Genomic DNA, 26,848 nt, shown 5'->3' with positions numbered 1-26,848 from the left:
TGTCAGATTTAAATTCCTACAAGTAAACAGTGACCCTAAGAAAGGACTTGAATCAACCCAGTTCTGGAACACTACCTTGTGGAAAGAGTGGTAACCGATCCTTGGGGTGTGACTTGGCAGGCATGAAGGATGATACGTGGTTTTACCTGGGCAACTGTAAAGAAATGAAATGATATTAATCCAAGAGCCAAGTTCACGCAGGCTTTCCTCAACTTCACCCTGTCCTAGTTTTGCTGCTCTCCCTGCTTCCCTCCTCACTCACGCTTCTCTCAGTTGAATGCTCAGGCAGACCCCATCTCCTGTGGGCTGTGGGAATGGTCTAGTAGGATCCTGTCACTGAGACCACCCTGCAGAACACACTATCAGAGTCCCTCGAGGACAAAACCCTCAGTTCTTAGCCTCATTCTCTGACTTGGGCCTTCCCCTTGAGTGTTCTTGTCACCCCCTGATCTAAATGACAAAGCAGGCCCATGGCCTTCTCGGCCAACTAAAGGGAATTAACTTTTGGATGTTTGTTGTTGTTGTTGTGTTCCTTTTTAAAATTGTGGGAAAATATGCATAACCTAAAATTTACCATCTGATGTTGGCAGAGATTATTTTGCCCTTTAGAATACCCCTTGGAGCGATGTTACAGAGATATGCCTGCATATCAGAACAAATCCTAAGTCTTGAACTGCCCATTTAAGTGATTCTAGAACATTCAGGAAGTATTTAGGGCACAGTTGTGTGTGAGGCATTGTATTAAGAGCTCAGGACTTTGAGGTTAGAACCAACATAACTGATCTTGGAACTGTCATGGTTTGGGGGTTGCATTTGTAAGATAAAGGAGCATTATTTTTAAGGCTTTGGTTTCTATTCAAGAGCTTTTTTTCTTCGTCCTTAGACTGATCAGATTCTTGGGCTGTGTCTTTAGTCTTGGTGGTCTTTATTCTAAGTTTTTTTCTTCTTTTAATTGTAGTAAAAATATATATAACATGAAAATTACCACTTTAATTATTTTTTAAAGATTTATTTTATTTGTTTATGCATACAAGAACTGGGGTGCAGGCCAGAGGTGCAGGGGCGGGGGTGGTGAGAGGATTGACCACAGACAGAGTGGGGAGCAGAACAGGCAGATTGACTGAAATACACTGCTGAGGGAAGCAGTGGGCAAGACAGGGGAGGTCTGCTGCGCCATGTGGGTCACCTTCCTGGCGGGCAATCAAACTTGTGCTGCAGTGGCTGCAGATAGCTTCACTTTAACCGTTTTAATGTATAGGTCAATTGCTAAGTTCATTCAAGTGTTGTGTGGCCAACATCACTGTCCATTTCCAGAATTTTCTCATCCCCAACTGGAATTCCATACGCATTAAATAGTAATTCTGCATTCTCCCTCTCCCAACCCCTTGGCAGCCACTGTTCTACCATATGTCTCTATGAAACTGACTACTGTAGATATGTCATATACATGGAAACATACTGTTTTTTTTTTTAAATAAAAACCTTTGATGAGATGGGAGAAATCCATTTTATTGCTCTAATTCTCAGTAGGTTTTATCCCAATAAAATGACCCCAGCACTCGTTAACCTGCTGCAGGGTCTCCTTAGACTTCTAAACAAAAACTTGCTTAGAAAACTTGCTGCTGTCAGCTTTTCTGCCACTACAAATCCTGCTTAGAAGGGGCAGAACTCTGTGCACAGTACACTGGACTCTGCTTTGGAAACACATCACTTTAGTTCTGGATAGCACTGCTTTCTAGGTAGAGGGGAGACAGCAGGGAGATTAAAGTTGAAATGGGAACGAGTTTGCCTGGTCCCTCAGGGGCATAAAGCACAACAAGTGCAGGGTACAATGGACCAAACACCTTAGTGAGTGACGCCGCTGACAAACACAGACACTGAAAAAGGGGAAATTGTTTTAGCTTCAGAGACATCCCAGGGCATCCTCTCGAATGGGCACATTTCTTTTGTTTCTGTGCCGTCCAGGATAAAATAAACTTAATTAAAAAAATGAAGCATATTGACCCTCAGAATGAATGATCTGAAGCAAAAGACATGGACTTATGGTTATTAGAGCAATCCTTGCTCCCATACTGCCTTTGGGGTTATAAAGTGCAGCCACTCCCTAGGGAGAGCCCATCTGGGAGCCTCTGCCACATGCCAGGACAGTCAGCCCTCGAAGTGACTTCCATCTCAAGTGAGGATTGACACAAATTCCTACAGAAAAACTCAGACTTATATAGAAGACATGTAAATTCTCTCTCTTTCTTTCTGATTTGAGCAAAACTACATGAGTTCATGTGGCCTATATCATATATCACTGCTTTTTGATTCCTGTAGGAGGTATCTTTCTGGATGCTACCATCAACTGTCTGTTATCCAGTGACTGAAGTGGAGCTTGTCTGAAAGATCAGCTAAACTTACTTATCTTTGGTTTGAGGACACATTATTTGATCTTTGGCTTTGCACATTTGCATAGTTTTTGAAAGTGTATTCTGGTGTCCTGGTTTCCTAAGAGCACAACTGGGAGGTTTGCAACATCAAAGGTTAAACATTAGCTGTGTCCCATCTTTTTTGAGATAATTGTGAGTTGGTTTGTATTAACATGGATCAAAAATATTTATTGAGCACCCATTGTTTGCAAAACCATAAAAATGTTAAATGACAATGTAAGTAATAAGTAACAATAAGAGATATCCCTAAATAGTGAGGTGTCAGTTGTCTAAGAGGAAAATGCTACACTGTGCTATTTTCTGGGATTGGGGGGGGGGTCATAATGTTACTAAATGTAGTTAAAGACTAAGTAAGATATATTTGCTGTAGACTTCTCCACACAGGAAATGGATACTGTTGCTATTTGCTGCTCCCCTGGCAAAATCAGAGGGAGGTGGCTTTCTGGGTCAATAGTGCCATTTAAGATGAACCCTCATGCTGACACACTCTGGACAGTCTCAGAGTTATTCCCATCAGTGAGAAAGTTAAAGGTCAGTGGTGTATAGATTAGCATTTGCAGCGTGGAGCAGCTTGATTTGTGAGCAAAACATCTTCCATCTTGATTCTGTGATCAAAATCATAACCAATCTAAGATTCACTATTTCTTAGGGAACAAATATATAGAGCTCCTCATCTGGGGGTATCATTGCAAAAATGTGAATATGGTTGAAAGACAGGCATCTTGCTGACAGTTAAAATAGAGTAAGCAGCTGTACCCATGAGGTCTATGAAAAGCAGCTGCCAGGGTTCAGGAGCAATAGCTGGGTCTCTCATGCACACACACACATATACACACACACATACGTGGTCACATGTTTGCACCCTCTCCTTGTGACCAGGTTCTTTTTATTGCCACCTGTATTTAATCTACCACTCCCCATGGGAGGTGATGTGGTGTTTTGAAAGTAAGAGATACTGTTTGTGAAAGGTCCTGTGTAACTGAGATGGACAGCTCAAAGCAGGTTTTAATCAAAACTAAACCAAACGAAATCCTTGGTGATAATTTAGTCCCCTCCAAAGTCCATGACCAAGACCTCCCAGGAAGTTTTCAGCTGCTGCTTTTAGACCAAGACATATATTCATAATCAAGAAAATAAACCTTTTCCCTAAGAAGTTTAGGTTTTTCAAGTGTGTTAGGTAGATACGTTGGGGTTTTTGAGTCTGAGTTTTCTCTGGAAGAGTTGTATACCTTTTGTAGTATCATGAGAGAAAAAGTTAAGTCAAGACACTCTGAAAAGCACAGGTGATCCACATGCAAAAATAAGGCTTTTGATTCAGAACTATGCAATGAGGCTAGGTTTCCAGGGACACCTGGTCTTGTGGATGTTTTCTCTTATAAAGGAGTTTGGGGGAAGAGGCCATGAGAGCAGCCTTGACAAAGGAAGTGGTCCCAGAGGGGAGAGTTACAGGGAGTGGGATTAAATGAAAATTCCGTCAGAGCCAAAGAAATCTGGGTTGCCATCCTGGCTCCTCCACTTGCTAGCTGTTTTACTTTGGGTAGATAGCACAATCTTTCTGACCATCAGTTTTCTCGTGGGGAAAATAGGTAAGTTTCTGAAGGAGACAGTCTTTAGGACTGCCATGGGGACTCACTGTCGCCCATCTGGCCTGTGAACCAGAGGTCAGGGTTTCTGAGGAGACTGGAGAAAGGTCCAGGGTTCTCAGAGAACTTATTTCCTCACCCTTTGAAGTAGCGAACACTTTGGGCTACAACAGAACAGAGCTGTCATTACAGCTAGTAGCAAAAAGAAGGCCCCTCTTAGATACTTGCTTTTGAAGCATGGCAGGAGTAGGGGAGCCCATCCTCCTGTAGGAAAGGCCTCTGCCCTGAGAGACAATTCAGAACCCAAGAGAAGAATTAGTCTACTGAGTAGGTGGAATGCCACAAGGGTGGGGGCATAGCTAGAGAAAGTCGGGTGCGGAAGATATGCAGGCACCGTGCTGCTCATCCCTGGGAAGCCCAGCAGGTAAATGGCTAAAAACACATTGTGGAAGCTGCCTACAGGTAATATTTCTACACACAGCACTCTCCTTTATTTGAGAGAGGGAGAGAGAAAAGAATTTACTTTGGTTGACTACAAGTTTTTTCCATCTAGTTTTCTTTAAAAGCTCTTAAGGTCATTGACTAAATCCCCCGCCTCTATCTGGTGCTCAGGTTATTCAGTAAACCAGTAACTGAGGGGAGAGCATATAATAGTGAGTGGAAAATATGGTGCCAAAGGCCTCTGTTTTCATCTGAACTTCCCTACTTATGTCTGAAAAGCCGTGGACAATCACCTGACTCCTCTGCCTTCTTATCTGTGAAATGGGAAGAACAGCTTGCCTGTCTACCTTACCTAATATTGGTTGTTTCAAATGTAGCTGGTGGAACAAGAGGCTTATCAACAGCAAGGAAGCAGACAGACACAAGGGCATTGTTTATTCTTTAATGATGATGTCATTATCACAGATATGAATCTTTAGAGCTGTCTGCTTAATATGTAACCAATTCGGGGACAAGCTATCACAGCTTAAGAGAGCCACAGGAAGAATGCAGACTGGAAGTTCTTTCATAGCCAGATTTCGTCCAGTAGGCACTTCCTTTTATTACTGGAATAATTCAGTTATGCCTGTGGTATTGTTCTATGGGAGTTTGCAATACTGAGGAAGAGTAAATGCTTGGGAATAAGCATGACAACTACCTGGTAAGAAGAATGCCATCCCAAATCAAGCCCACATCACAGTGTATGTATGAAAAGTGATAGCTCATCTGACAAGGTGACTCTCAGAATGGTCTGGGATTAATACAGTTTTCATTGTTAATTATTAAAGTGGCTGTAGTTGCTTCTATTATTTTTAAAAACTATAAAGATTTGATTTAATGGAGATGATAGAAGTTACTTTAGGCCAGCTGTCTTGTGGACTGTGTTTGTACAAGATATTGATTGCCAGGTAGTGTATACAACTTGAAAAGGAAAAAGATAAATGCTGCAGATACAAAAGACTACAAGAAATTTTGCACACATGCTACTACTCATTGCGTGGCACACACCAAGCACACAATACCTGGGTGTTCATAAGTAAATAGACAAATGAAGTCACAGACTAAAAATGAGGCAGCGCCTGACTGCCAAAATAGCACATTTTGGAGCTCAAACTTTCTACTCTGGTGGTGGTGGAGGGGGAAGAATACTATTGTATCCCAATAGCCAAAATAGAAAGACAATGAAGTTTAAGAAAACTAAGTCTTCACACTAGAAAGGTTTAAGGAAAGTACATTTAATTAGAAAAATGTGAGCATTAGAAATAGGAATAGCTCAGATTTATTCCACAAACATGTTTTATTTTTATTTTTTTAAAGATTTATTTATTTATGCGTACAAGAGCTGGGGTAGAGGCCAGAGATGCGGAGGGAGGGGTGAGAGGATTCACCAGAGACAGAGCGAGGAACAGAACAGGCAGACTGACTGAAATACGCTGCTGAGGGGAGCAGCGGGTGAGACAGGAGAGGTCTGCTGCACCATGTGGGTTGCTCTCTGGCTGGCTGGGGATTGAACTTGTGCTGCAGAGACTGCGGACAGCTTCATAGTGCGGTGCTCGACCTTTTGCGCCACCAGGGAGGCCCTCCACAAACATATTTTAAATATGTGCTAAGAATTGTGTTGGTCTCTAGGGATGCAGTGGTGGGAAAGCCAGACTTAAACCCTCTGTTCTGCGGCTTCTGCGTTGTAAGAGACAGTGACTCACTATTAAATGCATAAGGTAAAGGGATGTGGACGGAAAAGATTGCAGTTCTATAAAAACATCCAACAGAGGCTAAAAGGGAGCTAGAAGACTAGAAGAAGGCTTCTCTGAGGAAGTGACGCTTGAACTTGAATCTGAATGAAAAGTAAAGGCACAATTTATAGAGTATAAGCATGTACAAAGGCTCTGTGGCAGGAGCAACAGGAGTTATGTTTGAGGAAATCTGTCAGAATTTTGGAGTGCAGAGTGTGGGGGGCAAACTAGCAATTACTGTAATTATGTGTATATTATTTCTGAAAGTTTGTGATCCCTGGGCAGGGTATGGAGTGTAAATACAAGTGAGGATATTAACTTAGAGAGACTATAGCAGTAGACATTTGGCGTGGGGCAGGGAGAGATAACCCTGTTTCCACTGCTGAAGAGGTAGAACAAAACCCAGAGAATTATCAAAATAAACCAAAAGCCAGGATTTTAGGAGGCAGTGGGTGTGATGGAAGGCACACCTTGAAGAAGTACATGGACTGGACCCAAATCATGACTTGACTGTATCTGGAAAGGGAGGGCAGGGCGGGAGTGCTGGGTGACCAGGGACCTAGGCAATTTCAATTTCATGTAATGTTTGGCTTCTTTAAAAATATCTTCAGGCCTCCCTGGTGGTACAAGGGGTTAAGTATCAACCTATGAAGCTATCGGCAGCCACTGCAGCACTAATTCGATCCCCTGCCAGGGAGCTGCCCACAAGGCGCAGCAGACCTCTCCTGGCTCCCCACTGCTCCCCTCAGCAGTGTCTTTCAGTCATTCCACCTGTTCTGCTCCCCACTCTGTCTCTGGTGAATCCTCTCACACACACACATCCACCTCTGGCCTATACCCCAGTTCTTGGATGCATAAATAAAATAAATCTTAAAAAAATCTTCAAAGATGGTATAAACATTTGTCAATTATGGTAGTAGGTGTTCTTACATGTGTCTTATTTAATGTCTTTCCTTTATGTTAATTTTTTTTTTAATTAAAAGTGAAGCCATGCAAAGCTTGGGGAAGGTCAGTCACAATTCATGGGCCTCACCCGTGTGCTCATGGCTGTAAGACACAACTCAGATTCAGAGTGCAACAAACAACAGGGTTTATTAACAAAGGAAAATTTAGGAAAAGGAAACAATTTCTAAGGCCATAAGTGGCTGACTGTCCTACCACAGATAGTATCTGCAGCATCCAATATCCAAACCAAAGGCTGCTCGTGCAAGATGGTGTTGTCCCTTCAATAAGAACATGGAGCTGATGGCACACTGATAAATGGTGGACCAGGACCCAACTCAAGGTGGCAGCTAGAGATAGAAGGCCAGACTGGGCAGCACTGGACACAACTACAACAGGAGATGGTGCCAGACATGCTGGAGGCAGGGTGGTGGTTAGGTGGTTGTGCTAGAAGATCAGAAGTGGTGCATAGCTTGCTCATAGAGATGGCCAGACACAGGTCAGCAGTGCTGGTCAGCACAGGTCAGCAGGTGGTGAGGATCAGGCACCATTGTGCAGTCCTTTCAGAGATGTGGGCATAGGCCAGCAGTGCACAGGTCAGTAGACAATGTGGAAGCAAAGCTGGAGGCAGAAGCAGTGGTCAGGTGGTAGTTTGAAGTGGAGATCAGGTGTGAATGCCTCAAGGGTCTGTCAGGCTTAAGTCTCAGGCAAGTCAGATGAGAGTCAGTGTCAGATGAGAAGGACTGGGAGGTCTCAGAGGTCAGTATCCCTGAAGCTAAGGTCTTGAAGGTCTGAGTTAAAGATCTTCCTAGGAGAGAGTTTGGACCAGTCTGTGTGTCAAGCTGTCTGAAACCCCGGTTAACATCCCCTTCCACCTTTCAAGGTTGATCGGTCCATTCACAAAACCCGTTCCATTTCCAAGACTTGATTGCCACGGGTGCATGTTTGAACCTGATTGGCCTCTTTAAAACCTTGCTAGCTTCAAAACCAAAACCCCACCAGCACATCCAGTCTGCTGTGCTTCTTTCTTGCCATCTCACTCTGGCCATGCAGTGCAGGGGCTCAGGGGAGCTGGGGCACCTGCTGAACCGGCTCCTGAGGTGGGATTCAACAGGCTGGGGTGGTGGTGGGTTTTGGAGTCCCCACCTCCTGCAGCAAAGCCAGGACTGTTGCTGTGCCCAGTTGCTAAAGGGGAGCTGCAGTGGATTCGGTCATGCTCTGATGCATCCCCATCTAGGAGCCATGGGGTGGGGGGCTATCACAAAAGGACGAGAGGGCATAGAGGAAAGGAGGAGGGAGTATCACATGCCTAAGAATCAGTGTCCTCTTCTCAGCTACCAGTTAGTTTGGGCAGCTCACCTCTCTGCTTCCCAGTTTCTTTTTTAAGATAAAGAGTTTTGAAGAGGATGATCTTGATAATCTTTTCTAGCTCTTAAAACATTCTGTGATTCTTAATTTCTAAAAGCAGTTGATTATTGAACAACTCTTATGGACTTGGGAATTGGTTGTGCCATGTCTGCTAATTCCCAGTTCTTTAAAAGAGATCCAGACTGGTCTGGCACAAGAGAGCCAATAGCTCTCTTTTGGCCAGTGCATAGACATTCATCTGTCTAGTGACATTTTGAAAGCCACAAACCCGCAGCATGCTGGCATTTGTCCTGCTAGATTTGGGAACCTGCAAGTACCAGAAAGCTGTGCCTCTATTAGGCATCTTGCCATTTGCCACACACATCCAAGTGGCTTCTTTATGGATTTTCAGGACAACTATAGGATACTTTCTACATGGTGAAGCAGAATTCCACTCCTTTTTCTCCAAACCTCAGATTAGAAATACAATTCAGGCACACTTAGGAGATGTTACAGGTTGATTCCACCACCACCACCGCCACCACAATAAATTGAGTATCTCAATGAAGTGAGTCGTGAGAATTTTTTGGATTCCCAATGCATTGCAAAGTTGTCTTTATACTACATTATAGTCTGTTAGGTGTGCAATATCATTAGGTCTGAAAAGCAAATCTTTGTGTGTTAACATCAGTTTTACATGTCTCAGATTGTAGCTTTGTGATAAAGAAAATGGTGCGATGAATATTGCAATTTTGTTTTTGGACATTGTCCAGGATGGCATCATTTACCCACAGGGCTTCGTAAATGCTGTTTTGTGATGAAAACAGTATGCATGGCCATGTCTCCCCAGTTTCAGCTGCTCCCTGGCTTCAACTGCCTTCTCCAACCGCATATTCCTCAAGATTTGGCAGCTGGTTGAGGGGCTCCCACACCCCCTGGGCAGCAGAGGAAGCCCAAGGATAGGTGAGCAGCTCCTGGCTGAGTATGGGGAATTCTTCCAGGCTCTGGCTGCTTTTGCTGCCTCCTCTCTGGTTTCTTTTCTGTGATTCAGGTTTCCTTGCAATGTCTTGAATGAATGAGAATAAGAAAATATGTGTTGGCAGAATTTCAGCTGAATAATGCAAGACTTTCCAAATAAGAGCAAGAATTTAACCACAGCAAAGTTACAAGTCATGGAGGCTTATGGTAATCGCTATTCTGCTAATAATGAAAAATACAAGTGTTTGTATTTTTAAAGGTTAACAAATGGGGTTCTTTCGTTGGCCTACTGTCCGGCTCAGTTGCAAAGTAGAAACCATTGCTGATCTTTGCTTTACTGCATTTGTATTTTCTAGGCATTTAGAAATATTTTCCACTCAGCATTCAAAAGGTTTGAATTGGCTGCAAATTATTATACATATATTTTTGGTACTAAAGTTTCCTTTAAAAAAATTGTGTTTTTTTTCTTTTTTGCAAGCAGACTGAAGTTTTAAAGTAACAGGCATCCCACATAGCACATTTAGACCTTGCTATATAATTATTACATTTGTCATGGGATTAGCACTTTCCAAAAGTATATAAAGATTCTTATTTTGCCTGGAAATATGATTCTTCGGAGCCTATTATGTGAATTTAAGCAGAATGGGCCCAGCCCCACCCACTAAAACTTCTGAAATAAATGCAGTCTTTGCAAATGAAATAGAAGCCATTTATCTTTTTTTTTTTAAGAATTTGGGGTACAGGCCAGAGGCATGGGGGTGTGAGAGGATTCACCAGAGATGGTGTGGGGAACAGAACAGGCAGACTGACTGAAACATACTGCTGAGGGGAACAGCGAGAAGCCATTTATCTTAATGAACCAGCAGGAGAAGTAAGTCTGTTTACCCTGGTCTGAAACCTCAAAACGACACCAGTAACAAAAACGACACTACCTCTCCTGTTTCACCTGCTGCTCCCCTCAGCAGTGCACTTCTTCAGTCTGCCTGTTCTGTATAAATTAATAAATAAACCTTTAAAAAATTAAAAAAAAAAAACAACACCCACTGGTATTTGTGATGGGTCTGTCTATGCTCATGAGCTTCTCTGCATCACCTCTGCTATCTGCCTTCGGCAAATAACAAATACTGTTTTATTTAACTCCTTCTGTTCTTTGTTAGTAGATTGACTTACCCATTAATAAAATAATACCTTTGCCTCATTCTTCTCTTTGGAAGCATTCGGGACCATTCCTGGTGAGAAACTGGCTCTCGTCGTTGTTACTGATCTGGGCCTGGGCTGCAAAAAGTGTGTGGATAATGACTCATGCATTCCCTCCAAATGGAGGGGAGACACAGACATAATTGAAACTTGCAATGTCAGGGGGTAATTTCATTCCATTATTTTAATGAAAACGAGGAGATGTCCTAGCTAAAATGCTAGAAAAGAGCTTTATAGGAGCTCTGAGCGCCAAGGTGTATGAGACTGAATGTACATGGGAGGCATGTTCCCCTCAGCCTCCCCACCTCTCCCTCCCCCCAATTGAAAGAGGCTGTCAGCAAATGCAGCAGCCAAAGGTAATGAGCTCAGTTTCCATCTTTCTCGCCAGATCTCCCAGCTGATGACTGAGACTGGCCGCGAGGGCCTGACAGAAGCAGCGCTGAATCGCTACAATGCGGACAAGCCTGCCGCCTGCAGCGTCCCAGCCGCCACCTCGCAGGGCTCCTGTGTGGCCAGCGAGACTTCCACAGGCACCTCGGTGGCCGCGTCCTTCTTTGCAAGGTAAGCGAGGTGTTCAGACAAGCACATCTGGTTAGCCTCCCAAGTGGACCAGTTTAGCTTCAAACACGAAAGACAGTTTGGTGCCATTCCTGACTTCTCTCGAAGACAAGGTTACTCACCCCCAGCACGTGAGGGAGGACTGGCCTGTGTATTTGGGGGTGTTTTGCGGCATTCCTGGCTTCTACTCACTAGATTTCCATAGCACCTTCCCCAGTTGTGACAACCAAAATCGTCTTCAGATGTTTATAGCCAAGTGTTGAAAATCGCTGAGAACACAGGACTGGAGAGACGGTTCTCTGCTGAGGAGACATTTGCGCTATGGGCTGGGGCTGGGTCTAGCGCTGTGGCTGGGGTTTCCAAATTTATTTCTCCTTACAGAAAATGAACTGATTAAAAATTAACAAATAATTTTTTCCTCCTCAACAGACTACTTGGGATAATTGTCAAATACTATCCGTCTAATCTTAGAAACTTTAAAAGCATAAGAAATAAAAAAGAAAGGTATTTCAATGATGTTTTCTGCCTAATTTTAGCGGTGTGGCAGCGACAGTGCAGGAGACAAAGAACAGCTGAGCAGGGACCTCTGCAGGGCTCTCTCATGCGCCTGCCTTGTTTTATGAATGAGGAAACCTGGAGCTGGGAAAGTTAAGCGCTGAGTTAGTGCACAGCAATGTCAGAAATAGAAACCAGATTCCTCTGCTTTTTAGTGTGACTCATTCTTTATTTGATACTTGGAATTTGACCTTAGAAAACTATTTCTTCCCAAGATGTGCAAGCTTCCTGGGTAAGTAGGATATAGAATAAAAATATCACCAGCTGTGCCACCAGAAGATCCCTTGGGTTAGTGTCCAGGTCTGCCTCAGTTTCCTCATCTATAAAATAATCATAACACCTATTCCTCAGGATTGCATTGAAGATTAAGACATTGTAAATGATAAATTACTCTACAGCAGCCAGTTCAGTATGCACTTAGTAGTGTGTCATTATGAAGGAATGTTGTGTGGCTTTTCTAGTTATGTCCATGAATGGTAACATCCAAAGCCCAAATATGCGTGAGGTGTTTTGATTAGGAAAGGAGCACATCAGAGGAGGAACAGAAGATTAATAGTATGGATTAAGACACAACAGTGATAGCACATGGGGCTGTTAGAAGACTGACTTTGAGGTTCTGATTTAAACTTTGGTGCCATGTCTATTGTCCTGTGAACACTGGGCCAACTTGAACGTGTGGGAAACAGCAGAAAATATGTATGTGGTGGACATCAGACAGTGACAGCGATCATGTTAGCTCTATGTGTACATGCATTACTGTTTTCTGGAGCCACAGAGCAAGCTTACAGGCAGTCATGTCTGTGCTATGGAGGGAGAGAATAAAGAGATGAGACAGGAGATGCAGAAACGTGACAGCACAGAAGGTCCCAAGACCTCAGTTGATTATGAGAAGGTGTCCAGAGGAAAGTGATGAAAGTGTTGAGGAACTGGGAACCCATGCCAAGGCATTTGGTCTGGAGAAGATAGCCCTCACTACCTTTTGGGCCATTTATAATGGTGGGATTTGGTTGGGTTCATAGAACACCCCAGTGTGTGGACAGAGACAGAATACTAACAATGCTAAGAAAAGGTGCCAGTGGACTTATTGTGATGATCACTTCACAAATGTTGAATTATGTATACCAATGTTGAATTATTGTATTGTACACCTGAAGCTAAAAATGGATGTCAATTATATTTGAACAACAACAACCCCTAATAATGAAAGGGAGATATTTCTAGCTCATAATGAAGAACTTTATCATAATTCAAACTGCCCCAGAAGAGAGTGAGGGTCCCATCACTGAGGGAATTCAAACTTACACTGGATTACTATCTGACACATCATACTTGACCCATCAATCCTCACATGGGAAATGCTCTCCACGCGCCTTCTTAACCTCAGATATTTAGAGCGTGAAAAGCCTATGGTTAAAATCCATTCAGAGATTTTGCAGATCAACCAACTTTCTCTCTCTCTCTGTCTTTCTCTCTTTCTCTGTCTCTGTCTCTCTGTCTCTCTCTCTCTCTGTCTCTCTCTCTCTCTCTCTCTCTCACACACACACATACACACATACTCACACACCGAGAAGGAAGAATTTTAAAGCATGAAGAAATAAGAAGTTAGGACTCTCAAAAACAGTGTTCAGGGAACAAGTTTTCCGGGTGCAAGAAAACCAGTGCCATCTTTTTTAACCAGGGCATAGATGTCAGAATCACAGGTGCTGGGAATGCATGTGTGTTTTAAAAATGGTGCTCTTGAGGCCACATTTCACATTAATCAGGAGGACTCACACAGAAGCAAATAAATATCAGGAAAAGGAATGGCAAGTGACTGGCAAAGGTGGTCTTCTCTGAGATGCGTGCTTGTACAGCTCAGGAGAGTATGGTTGACTATCCTGTGGTGGCTTTGAACTTCTCCAATGAGGGGACTCTGCTTTGCATGATTCCCACATTAATCGGAAGTGGTGAAGTAGGATGTCATTAGATATTCCTATTTGTTGACTGCTCGCTTTGGATAAAGATTTACTTATTATCTACTTAAAGTACATGAACCCAATAAAAATGCTTAGATGAATCACCAACATTGTAATTGGAGGTAGTGGAATCCACTTTTATTTGAAAAGCAGTGAGCAGATCTGGGTTATGCCCAGAACTTCCTTGAATCCTGGTAAGTAAAAAGAGATTTTGAATGACTTCATATTTGTGCGTTGATGTTCCTTCCCAAATAACCTGCAAAACTATTTTAAAATGTGTACTTTTTTTTAAATCATGGAGAAATTGAGCCTCTGGAAGATTTTAATCTACATTTGGAGCAAGTGTTTGAAAAGTAGTGAAAACTTGCAGGTATTACATGAGCTTTTCAAAGGCAAGGTTAATTTTGGTAGAAGTAGTGCTGCCATCTCGTAGGGCTGGGGAACGCATGTGCCTTTAGCTCTGTCTTCAAACATCACTTATGGTAGAATTTGTTTCTTTGTAGCTCTCTTGTTTAGAGCAGCCTTCATAAGAGCTTTATGTTTAAACCAAATTCAAATCAATTTCTCAAATAAAATTATATCATGGGCACTTTTTATTGCTAATAGTTTTTTGAATCTCTGTTGTCTTAAACAAATAAATGCCTTAAAAATCTGTCTAGTTTTGATTATTTTGGATTGCTCAGTGCCTCCTTTATGCAGTGCATGGTCCTTTATCATCTCTTGCTCACTCTTGGGTCTTCCCTCTCCTCCTCTCCCTCTCTGTTTTTCCAGCAATAGGGTTATTTGATACTTACCAACTCTCTTCTAGAAGTGTTGACCTTTAAATATTTTTTTGCAGTTGTTTAAAAATGCATTCCATCCCAGGCTTGTGATTTTTTAGATAAATTTTGGTGTTCACTTCAATCTTGGGTTGCCCTCAAATTCGTGTTATGGGATCCATTTGCTCTGCTTCCTCTTTCTCAGTTGCCAAGCCATCCCTCATTTCATCTTATCAGCTCCACCCATTCTTTGCCTTTTGTTCAAACTCATTCTTTTCCTAAAAATATTATTTTATTTTTTTTCCACCATGTCCACTCCTGTGATTTTTCAGAACTTATTTTTGGATCACCCCTTGTACTTCCTGACAGCTTGTCTTAGGACCCTTGAGCATATCGTGGATTGTTCATGACTGATTTCACCAGTGTCCTCTGGAGGTCAGAGGTTGCAGTGACCTTAAAACCACAACCAGCATTTGTCCTGGGCTGAGGGGCTACACTGAGCTGCGAGGGCTGACTAGTGTACTGAGATTCTGCCTTCAGAACCAACTTGCCCTTCTCCTCAGCTCCTTGTGGGGCCTCTACCACATATGAGGCATACAAACCATTACTGTTATAGAGAGTGTCCTTCCTAAGAGTCATTTCCATATTCTTGCTGACAGCCAGCACAATTAGATCCTTGTTACACTGCTTACAGCAAATGCTTTTCATGTATGATCTTGTACAGTGAGACTTTCTCTAGTCCCTGAGTATGTTAACATAGCAGCAGCAGCACTCGGTGATATGCGAGGAGTTTATTAAATCAGGAAAATGTGGAGTGTGAGACTGCACAGGCTTCTTTTGTTCTGTCAGGTACTGTTCCCTTCAGAGATACTCACAGTCATCCCACTGTAAACTTATCAACAATTGTTATCAGAGAAAAGCTATCCTAAACACACCGCAGTTGGGCCTAGGAGGAGAAACATGGAGCTGGTGCACAAGATCGCTCTCCTTTGTCTCTTTTTTACCAGTTCACTGGAGAAAAGAGGCAGTTTCTGCCTCCGGTTTTACATAAAGGAAGTTACTTTCTAGCACCCAACCCATTTTTATAGGCTTTTAGCTCTACAAAAAACCTAAGCACTTCTAGGAGCTTGTACTGTAGAACCTCTCTTTACTTTTATTATGATTTTTCTGTTTCTTGTTTGGTTTTCATTGAAGCATGTTGCTCTCACTCTTGCCAGGCTTTCTCACTCCGTCTTGCTGTCACTCCCTTTCCCCTTTCCTCCCAATACTCTGCGCCTTTCCCCATCCCAGCCCCCTGTCTACCTATTCCAGGGCTCTCTTGAAAACAGGACTTCCATGGAGCTTCCTAAGGGAGGCTTGTGGTCAGAACCAACAAGCATAATGGTGCCCTTTGCTCATGAGACAAGGGCAACAAATCCAAGGAGCAAGTGTTGGCTGAGCTGAGGTGCCTCTTGCTGGGCTGCAAAGGGGCATCTTTTTCTCAGCTACACAAAAGTACAGACTGAGCTTGTGTTGTTCCCACCCCCTTTCCTGGTAACTGAGCAATGCCAGGACAGAGATCTTTGAAGACCTGAATTGGAAGCCAAACCACCACCCTCTGGGTTTCTTGTTTATTTATTCCTGATAGACTGTAACTTTACTTTTCTTAGAAAATGCTCCGTGGGCTTCTCAGAAAAGAAGGGACTTTTATTCATGTATATTGATGAAGTGAATTTTGGGGAATCATAGTTATACAAATAGAGTTTCACTTGAATGCACGTCAGTTGCAGTATGAAAGGAAGACATTAAGAAGGAGCCAAATATATATTTAGTGCCTCCAGATTTCAATGACCCCAGGAAACAGTTTCAGGTGTTTGCTGCATGAAGAAGGCCTTGATTGCTTAATAGAGGCAGTGAAAGCACTGAAGAAAAAGTAGCCATAATTCAATGTCTACACTATTATCCTTTGTGTTCAAAAAAATCCCAAAACACTTCAGATAGATCACACTAACATTCAGTACCCAACCTCAGAAACCTCCAGGACTAATCTCTTTTGGGATATGAAGATCATAACAGGAATGCCACTCGTGGTTTTGCACACACAGTTCCGTGTTGGTGATCTAGACTAAAGAAAACAGCCATTGTTTGCAGCCCCCTTCCCATATCCTGTTGCAGGGAATGTGTAAAACAGTTCTGATTAAATCAACTTGTTCTGATTGCACAAGTCCTAGGTCTGACTGATAGTTGGGGATGCTAGCAATCAATTCACGTGTCTGAGAGTCATTTCACACATTTGGCTGCCTTCAAAGCCCAGACAGGCCTTGGTATATGTGACTGATGGTAAAGCCATTTCAATGATTCTGAAGGATCCCAGTGACTCTTACCAAATATTCTCAAGATTAGACATTTTACATTTTACTGTACATTTTGAATATCTTCTTTATTGCTATAAAGAAGCAATAAAGTGTGTGTGTGGGGGGGCAGATATTGGATAATGGGAAAGGAATTAGAAAAAGCAAAGAAAAAGAGGGAGTAGCCTAGGGTTAATCCACATTCTAATTTTAGAGGGGTAGCTTCACCTCCCTAAGCCTCAGTTTCTCCTGTTCAATGATGATCATCATGTGTGTAGTTCATAAGATCATAGTGAGGATTATATGAGAATGTGATGGTTCTTTGTAAACTTCACCTAACTCCTAGAGATGACAAGATGGAATTTATAAAACAGATGGAATTCTGTCCTCAGGAAATTCAGTGATTTTTTTTTCTCTTTTAAGTAGATGACTTTTGTCATGCCTACCTTTGCAGTGTGTTTACATGACACTTTGTGATCCAGCCTACTGGCCAACCAGGATATCTGTGGCAGTTGTCAAGATGGGCATCACACCTCAGAGAGCAAAGCCGCCTACACAGAGGGTTGGAGAGCTCAGTCAGCCCTTCAGACCTCCCCTAGAAAGAACCAGGCACTGTTGGTGATTGCATCAGTGCCCTGCATGGAGAAACTGTCTTTAGGGAGCTTCATTCTAGTGGACTCCAGCTAGTGGACCACACACTTCAAAATGTTTTTTGTTTTTTTTTTAAAGATTTATTTATTTATTTATACAAGCACTGGGTAGTCAGAAGCGCGGGAGGGTGAGAGAATTCACTAGAGCCAGAGCGGGGAGCAGAGCAGGCAGAAGGACCGAAGTACACTGCTGAGGGGAGCAGCGGGCGGCAGGAGAGGTCTGCGCGCCATGTGGGACCCTCCTCCGGTGGCCGGGGAGCAGCCAGGGATCGAACTGGCGCCGCGGAGGCTGCGGGCAGCTTCGCAACCCAGAGCTCAACCGCTGCGCCACCGGGGAGGCCCACTTCAAAATATTTTGAAGGGGATTTTTTAAGTTTATATCCCCAGACAAACTCTCAAGCAATAAAAAAGAAAACAAAGGGAAGATATGAAGTGAGGGAAGGACAATTGATTCTAATACCATGTAGCTTGTTACTGACCCAAGTGCAGAGAGCTCAATTTCTGCCATGACACTGACGGTGAAAATTAACGAAAGCACTAAATAAAATGGAGGCAAAGGAGAGGAGTACTCTTTTTCTTTGTTTTTACCATCATGATTTGGAGGGGCTGAGGAGGGAGAGTGAGGAAGTCAATTGAGAAATCACGAAAGAATCTCTTGTGTAGTGAAAGAGAGGGCCAGTGTATCAAGAGAGGATACAATTTTATCTCTGATGGCAGTCTAAGGGCTGACTGTATTTTAAACACATTTTAAATTTGTTTCCAAGTCTTTGCTACTGCTACCACCCATTCCAGTACCTCTACAAACTGCTAACCTTTCTTCAGCACTTATTCATTTGAAAATAGTAGCCTATATTTGTTGAGGGTTTCCTAATTGCCACATACTATTCTGGGTTCCTGACATGAATTTAAACTTTGAAAGCTCCCAAGAGTTGGCCTTCTTATTATCCCATTGTTTAAATGTGGAAACTGAAGCACAGATTGGTGAAGTAACTTGATGGTAGTTACACAACTAGTAGCAGGTAAGGAGGTACTTGAGCCAGGTTGTCTGATTCATGAATCAAAATGTAAGCTCCGTAAGAGGAGGGACATTTATCTTTGTTCATGATAGGAGACTTACTGCCTAAAAGAGCACTCAAGAAGCATTGGTTGAGTGAATAAATGAATGCTGTTAGTGACTGTGCCTACTCCAGTTGGGGTATGATGGGTGGGCAGTCTCAACATGAGGATGATAAATGAGACCAGAGTAGAGAATGGATGCAAAGCACACCCTCCATTCCTAGGCAAATTATTTTGATCAATTGCTCTTCATTTTTCTAATTTTGTTAGTTACTAAAATATTACTTCCTTTTCCACTCAGAGAAAAGATGAGGTTTTTCAGTGAATTATGAAGCTCTCTCTATAACCTTCCTTTCCCAGTCCTCTACCATGCTGCTTCTTGCTTATTTCACTCTAGGCATCTAGGGAATGCCTTCCAGAGAAAGAGCCAAGACCATTCCCTCCTCATTGGCTTTATTCTTTCTGCTCCCTCTGCTCTTTCCCCAGATAACTGCTTAGCTCAGTCCCTTTCATTACTCATATGCCACTTTTTTGACCAAGCCTTCCCTGACCTCCCCATTTTAAATGACAGCTGTTCTGTCAATGCCTCCCATTCCACAAAACAGCTACTACCTTAGAGGTATTTGTTGAATGAATGAATGAATGAATGAATGAATGTGTGAGTGAATGAATCTCAGGTTAAAAGGAGAGACGAGCAGCTAAATCTCCAGATTGTCCTCCACTGAAGTTCTTGGAGAAACTCACATCTTTTCCTACTCAGTTCAAACTTCATGTTCAGGAATGAAATTATTCTTTTAGTTTTAGTACATTTGGGGGAGATAGGATCTTAACAAGCTTGGGGAATGTCCCACTGGAAAATTATTAAAGTACAAGTACCTCATTGTCTTTAGGATTTATAAGACATGGTGCAAGTAGACAGCAGAGACAATAAACCAAAGAAAGAGTTAAAACAGAGAAAAGAGTTATTAGTTATAGGATTAGCACCAATGAAGTAGGGCTCTCCATCTTTTTTCCTGTCTCGTTGAAAAGCTCTTTTCTTCCCTTGAATAAACCTCTTCACTTTCTGTCCCCCGCTTTGATTTATTATTTTAATTCTATAGCTGTCTTAGTGAAGTATGTAAAGCATTTGGGGATAAAATCATGTGGAAGACATTATAGAAACTAAAGATGTATTATATTATGTGGTATTAGGTTGAGGTTCAGTGTGCTGATATTGTTGATGAAAACACAAATCTGTCCATGGCATTGTCTATAACGGAATAAGAAATTGGCTCCTCTTTGAGGGTGCAGGAAGGAGAGTTTAAGGACTACTGTTACAATAATTGGGCTAGAAATAAGTAGATGCGAAGCATAAAGAGATCTAGATGAAATCTCTGCTTTTTATACTGAGATATGCCCCTGAAGGTAAGATTTTTATGTTCTTGCCTCTGTGATAGAAATAATGCATTTTTTCTGTCTGATTGCTAAGGTGCAGATTTCATGAGAACAGGATCTGTGCTTAACATCATACCTGGTACACAATAGGAGCTCAATAGATGAATGTTGAAAGAGTGAGTCAACCATGCTTGAAAGCTTAGAACTGCCTTGCTTCTCAAAAGAGCAAAATGCTTAAAGAGCTGAAATCTTAAAAGAAATATTGGGATTGTACCTGAAAATAGCAAAATGTGTTGTGAAGCTTCAGTTGTCATCATTCCAAGTACTAGTATTAAAGATAAAAGTAATTCTGATGGGTAAAAAAATGGAATACTTTTCATTATTGATTGCAACACAGATTCAGCAGTACACTATTTCTGATAACCATATTTTATTTAGCTTATGCAAAAATGATTTTAGCATCACACTGTAATTAGAGGATTTTCCTGGCACCTGGCGTGCTGGTTCATGAAGTACTGAAATTTAGGAAATGCGATTTCATGAGCCTAGAAATAATGGCCTGTGTCATTTTCTTGGCAACCAAAGCCTTAAGAGTCCACAGTTTGTCCTTTTAAATCCTGCGAAGGGAAGAAAGGGACTTGCAATGACAAAGAAGGAGAAATTCTCTCTGGGACTATAGTGAGAAAGGATGTAATCAGCACCAGGCAAGCCACTTTGAATTAAAAATGAGCAAATGTAAGCCATCACTCAAAATTTATTTGCAGTCTTTCAGATGCTTCAGGAAATAGATGTGGCTCATTTTTGTCAAATAAACTTTTATTTATTATCATATCTGTCTCTTGGTGCTCGATCTAAAATGGCAAGGTGGCATTGGGGGTGGGTGGGAAGCAGAATGTTTCTAAATCTAGATATCTATAAAATACAGCCTTAAGTTCCTATACATGCTCTCACCACTTCTGAATGTTAAAAGTGAGTTAACTAAGAGCTTGTTTCCACCTTTGAGGAGCCCTAAGTCTCAGTTTAAATTGAGAGAGGTATCAAAAGACAGCCAAGGACTACCGACTAATGTGTCATTAAGTCTGACCTGGCCAGGGTCCAGTCCGCTGCAAGAACTCCCCACCTACCTCTGCAGCCCTGTCAATACTACCTCTAGGAAATCATGAGATGAATACAGCTTGATGCAGCAGGTACATAGCCCCCACCCATCTCATCAGACTTTGTAGCTCCAAAGGTCCAGCAGTTGTGACTGTGACTCTGTCCAAGGGTTTTGTTTGGTTGCTGGATTCTCCTGTACTGCAGCCAGAGTGCCAAGGAGGCAGTCCTCTCGGGAATAGCTTTCAGATAAGACTTACAGTCCTTCATAGATAAATACCCCAGCGCCCTCTCCCCTTAGTTGGAAAAATGCTGAGGCATAGTCTATCCTGTCTCCCAGATTTCTTATATAGAATTAAGCCCCAGTTTCCCACATCAACAATCTGCTTAATGATGTACTTCTGGTGGCTTCCTTTTCTCCCTGTCTTGCATCCCCACCCCCCACACTGCCTTGTACAGTTACCTCCCAGTTAAACCGATTATCAATCACATCCTTGTCCAGAGATGCTTCTAAGAAACTCAACATAAGATGTTGGCATATTTCCCCATCCACCCATCCATCCACCCTTCCATCCACCCATCATTTTGTAAGCCTATATTATACACCAGTCATTATAGCAAAAGCACACCTACTTCCACCAGGGGGTTCCTAGCCCAGGAGGTAACCTGTCCCATTTCTGGACAGTTCAGGACAAAGAGGAACATAGGCACTCCCAGTACTATTCTCCAGGTCTTGAGGTTGTTTAGAAGTTAAAGGTGACTTCACAGCACATACTATTCTCAAAATGTACCTTGTTCATTCATTTGCTACTGAATTATTGCCTACCTTTTCTTCTAGAATGCAAGATCTGTGGCAAGAGACACTTGCTATCTTATGTCATTGTTGTATCCTCAATTTTTAGAACTGAACTGGTGCTCAATCAACATTTAGTGAGTATGTCTCAGAAGCATAACAAGTCTGCCATGGAGAGTTTCTCTCAGTTTCCTCTGTCCACCCTGGGGGATTCACCTGTATTGAATTATAGCTAATTCTAATTGTGGAAATTGTGTCTCTGGCACACTGAGTGCATCTGCTTAGGGCAAGAGAGAGAGGACATTGCCCCTACCACAATGGGTCATTGTGTCCTGAGAGTGGGGGCTTCTTTGCAATTAGGCTTCTGGGGAACTAGCTACTCTGCCCAACTGCGAATCTGAGGTGAGTGCCCTCCTTTGACATTATAGAGGGTAACCTGGTTTACTTAGCCTGTTGACTTTAATGCCAATCACAACTAAAAATTCACATCTACCTTGACAACAACATCTAGGCCGATGTTTAATCAAACAACTGAATACCGTAGCCTAGTCAAATTGATCATCCTATCTAGAATTAGTGCTAAATCTCAGGTAAGAATCCTTTCCATTCCATGAAGTTCACCAAGGGCCTACTGAGACCACACATGTTTTCTTCTGGCACTGTTTTTTAGCATTCAGGCTGCTGAGCTGATGTACCCATGGGTGCTCAGGTGGTACCATTCCCTTCCTCAGCAACATCCGTCTTTATCCTTTTATCCTTAGTGTCCCCACCTAGTGACATGTTTAACTGACACCTCATGTCTTTGGGAAATATTGGAGGCTCCCATGTCACTTACTCAAAATGCTGAGCATTTACTTTCAGCTTTCACACTACAGATAGAGAAAATAAAAATAGATATCATTAATCTCTAAGTTTCTCCTGTGGTCCTGAAGACCCAGGGCGGGTTTGCTGCTTTGCATGTTTTTTATTTTCTTTAAAGCTGGGCAAGTGAGGAAAATTGATTTATGGAGTTTAGATCCTGTTTAGTTGTGGGGGAGGGAGAAGGAAGGAAGTGTTGTTCAAGCTGCAATAAATTTAAACATCAGTATTTCTTCACACATTATGGGGTGGGGGGGCGCTTTAAAAGCCCTACATCTATTGCTATAGGAACTCATAAATTAAAAACAGGACTTTCTTATATACCTGGAATTTCAAAATTATACTTGGTTAACTCTGTGATTGTTCCCTTCATAAAAAGAGGCACGGAGAATGTGGATTTAAGCAGAATCTACCATTATAGCTTTGAAATCCCAGCAACGACTCAGCCTCCTGTCTTTTAACTTGCCCTTAAAATAATAATATTTCAGGATAAAGGAGCTATTACCTGAAGTATAGAATCTAAGAATTTAGTTCCATTATCTTTTTCCTTTCACCTTCCTCTCTTCCTACTTTCAATCTTTTTTCTCTCCCTGTCTTTGGTTTTAATTTTTTACTTTACATAAATTTCAAAACAAGTCTAATAGCACCAACAACAAAACACAGGAAAAATCTTTGTTTTTCATTCTCTTCTGTGCCATAAATTCCCCTATACACTCAAGGAGTACACCCCAGGAGGGATGGTGGGATGTATTTGATTAACCTCTTAAATATTTCAGCATCTCCACACCACAGAGCCTCCAAGAGAGGGAGAGTTATTTTTCCTCTTATCCCTAAAGGATTGCTAGTCATTGGACCATGTGCTGAGAATGCCACTTGACAGAGGGTAAGATTGAGCGGTCCTGGTGAACAAAGAAAGCACTAAAGAAGTAGAGATGGGGCCTCCCCGGTGGCGCAGCGGTTGAGCCCTGGGTTGCGAAGCTGCCCGCGGCCTCTGTAGCGCCGGTTCGATCCCCGGCTGCTCCCCGGCCACCAGAGGAGGGTCCCACATGGCGCGCAGACCTCTCCTGCCGCCCGCTGCTCCCCTCAGCAGTGTATTTCGGTCCTTCTGTCTGCTCTGCTTCCCGCTCTGGCTCTGGTGAATTCTCTCACCCTCCCGCGCTTCTGACTGTACCCAGTGCATGTATAAACAAAAACAAACAAACAAATAAATAAAACATGCCTCTATTTAAAAAAAAAAATAAATAAATAAAAAAAAAAAAAAAAAAAAAAAAAAGAAGTAGAGATGCAACTTCATGATCCCTATACTTTTATTTCTTCATTTTGCTCTTTGAGAATTATATTTACATTTTTGGAGCAAATACATAAGTAAGAAAGAAAGAATATATTTTATTTAAATTTTCAGAAAGCTTTTAAAAGTGTTTCTTACCAAAAGCAGTATAAATGAGTTTTCACTGCAGTATCACCCAGCCTTTTATACCTAGGCAATTATGAAGAGAGATGAAGGTTTATGTTCACATAAAGATTTATACACAAATATTCATAGTGTTTTTCATAATAACCCTAAGATGGAAAAAACCTAAGTGTTCACTAACTAGTAAATAGATTAACAAAATGTGGTATATCCATACAATGAAATCCTACTCATAGGGAGAGGGATCATATACCAACTATTGGTATATGCAACAATATGGATAAATCTCAGAATAATTACAGGGAGTAGAAAAAGCCAGACTCCCTGATCAACACCAGTAGACTACATATGGTTTGATTTCATCTATATAAAATTATAGACCATACCAACAAATCTATAATTTGACTGGGGATGGGGGAGGGACAGATAACAAAATGAGGACACTTTGGGTAGTAATGGATGTGTCCATTATCTTGTCGTGGTTTCACAGATGTACACACTTAACAAAACTCACCAGTTTGTGTATTTTAAATATGCACAGTTTATTCTATCAATTATACACAGTTAATGCTAAATATATGAGTTTTTAGTAAGATAAAATGTTTTGAGATAGTGAGAGAATTGTCTTAATAAATAAAAGTTGGGGTAAATGATAGTTTTCTCTTAAGGAAAAGTATTAATAACAAGAACTCCTATGAAAAACATTGAACTGGCCTTATTTAACATTTTTCAAGGCACTCAGATAAGAAAGGACTTGGGAGATTTCCAGATTTGTGCATAAAACTAAGTTGTTCAAGGAAATAAAATATTGTCAAGGTAGAATGTACAGAAGAAAAGAGAAGAGGAGCTTTAATGAGAGCAAGAAATATTTGAGGTAAAATAATTTTAACTATTTTTATGGAAGAGTAAACTGTGAGCAACTGATTTTAATTGAGGGAGAAAACATAAGGACTTAGTTACCTGAAATTTCAACCTAAGATTATCACCAGGGAAACCAACAGTAACAAAATTTGTTGGGCATTATTAGAAAGCATATTGGAGACAATGCAAAAAGGAACCATATTACTTGTGGGCAAAAAAAGAAAAAAAATTGTTGAACCTAGCAATTATGAAGTGAAGTTGAAAAGTACACCTTCTAACAAAAACCCATGATGGGGTAGAGGAACTTCCATTTGAGAATGAAAAACTCCTTAGTCTGGAAGAAGGAATTTGAGTAGCTCATTTGACATGTGGCTAGATTATTTGTTAAATCTTGGAGTTATCATTTAGGACTAGAAAGAAGCAGCGTTAGGGATAAGCAAAGCAAACTGTACTCTACATCGTAAGACACAGTATACTGACAGAGCATATAAACCTGCAGGCCAGATTCATTCACAGATGGTGAGCTGATTGGAAGCTATTAGACAGAGCTGGGGAGGTGGGGAGTTGGGAGCAAATCCCCAACTTCTGACACCATGGACGGCAACAACCTGCCTTGCATAGGAAGAGATGAATTCTCAGCTCAATGCATCAAACACCAGCCCAACACAGTGACTGTTCTTGCCTGCTTCTGAAATAGAATTTTCCGTAGCATTTAAAAAAGTGGCTACCTTTTAATCAAGTAATAGATCAACTGACATAAATGCATGATGTAGGCTAAAAGCAGGTAGGGATTTAGAAGCCTTTTGGACAAGTCCAGGTTAGACACACATCCTGGGCCCTCTCCCTTGGGAGGCAGACTCACAGGTGTAGAGTGACCTCTGAAGCAGATGTAAGACACTAGGGTAGCAGAGGTGAGGCAGTTCACCCTGGCACCTGCATTATTTCATGCCCAAAAGGAGCAAAGCAGGAGAAATAAAACTCCAAATCAGTGCAGCCACTCAGAAAGAGGACAGGTGATGGCCTGGCATCCTCTCCTTGGCTTCCTGTGTAATGCAGAGCGCCCCTTTGGGATTGTGAACTCCAACCATCTGCTTGCTTGGAACGCAGAGAGCGATAATGTTGGTAGCGGCTGCTGTAATTGAGAGGAATACAGAGCAGGTAAGCATTGCTGTCCAGTGTCAGTCACCAGGAAGGAGCAGAGCCGGGAAAAAAAGGGGCTCCCATTTGCAAGGGAAGACAGAGAAACTTGACAGTTTCTATAGGACAGGATGGTCAGCTTTCTTAAGAAAAACGAATGGAATGGGTGCAGGTTAGAAAAAATGTTAATTTTTGCCCACGATGTCTATTCCTTGGCCACAACTGAATAAAAACTCTGTTGCTGCCTCCTCACGTGCTGTAATCATATAATTTCTGCTACACCATGACCATCTTTGCTTCCTCCCGTGTCTTTGTCTTTCTCCCCATTTCATCTGTTGGGAGAGGAGCTGCTGCCTGCTTGACTAAGGAGTGTGTGTGATTCTGTCTGACAGTAACGAGCGATGTGGAGAGAATCTGGGAGAGGAACAAGAACAGGACGTTCCTATATTTTTATGGGGAGATTGATAATCAAGGCTAACAATCCCAGCAGAAGGTGAACAACGCATTAAACAGAGGGGAAAAGATAATAAAATATCGCCTGCTGCTTAACAATCTTTGGGTGGAAATGCTCCCTGGAACTATCCAGCTGTTGCACTTGATGGCTCATAAAGCCTCCCTAACGTCCGTCAAGGGCCTTTTTTCTTGGTGAGAGACCATTTTTTTTCATGCGGTTATGATAGCATCTGGTTCCTGTCCCTGGAAGTGCAAAGAATCCACAGGCACAGGCAGATGGCTGCTGGGAAAGAGCTTGACTACAGAGGCATCTGG

At 42.0% G+C, this 26,848-nt stretch overlaps 1 protein-coding gene across 1 annotated transcript in view; it reads left to right on the top strand.

Annotated features, from left to right (window-relative positions):
• Positions 1-26,848, top strand: part of KIF26B (kinesin family member 26B) — a gene marked incomplete at both ends in the record, with an annotated part of 536,756 nt that overhangs the window by 261,137 nt on the left and 248,771 nt on the right. Inside the window, one exon of the mRNA XM_084254495.1 lies at positions 11,081-11,253. Within this exon, the coding sequence (XP_084110621.1) occupies positions 11,081-11,253 (173 nt within the window). The remainder of the gene's footprint in view (positions 1-11,080; positions 11,254-26,848) is intronic.

The sequence above is a fragment of the Talpa europaea genome, assembly GCF_964194135.1.
Source record: "Talpa europaea genome assembly, chromosome: 14".
In the NCBI taxonomy this organism is placed as follows: domain Eukaryota; kingdom Metazoa; phylum Chordata; class Mammalia; order Eulipotyphla; family Talpidae; genus Talpa; species Talpa europaea.
Note: the sequence above shows the minus strand (reverse complement) of the source record. Positions and strands in the feature narration are given on the sequence as shown.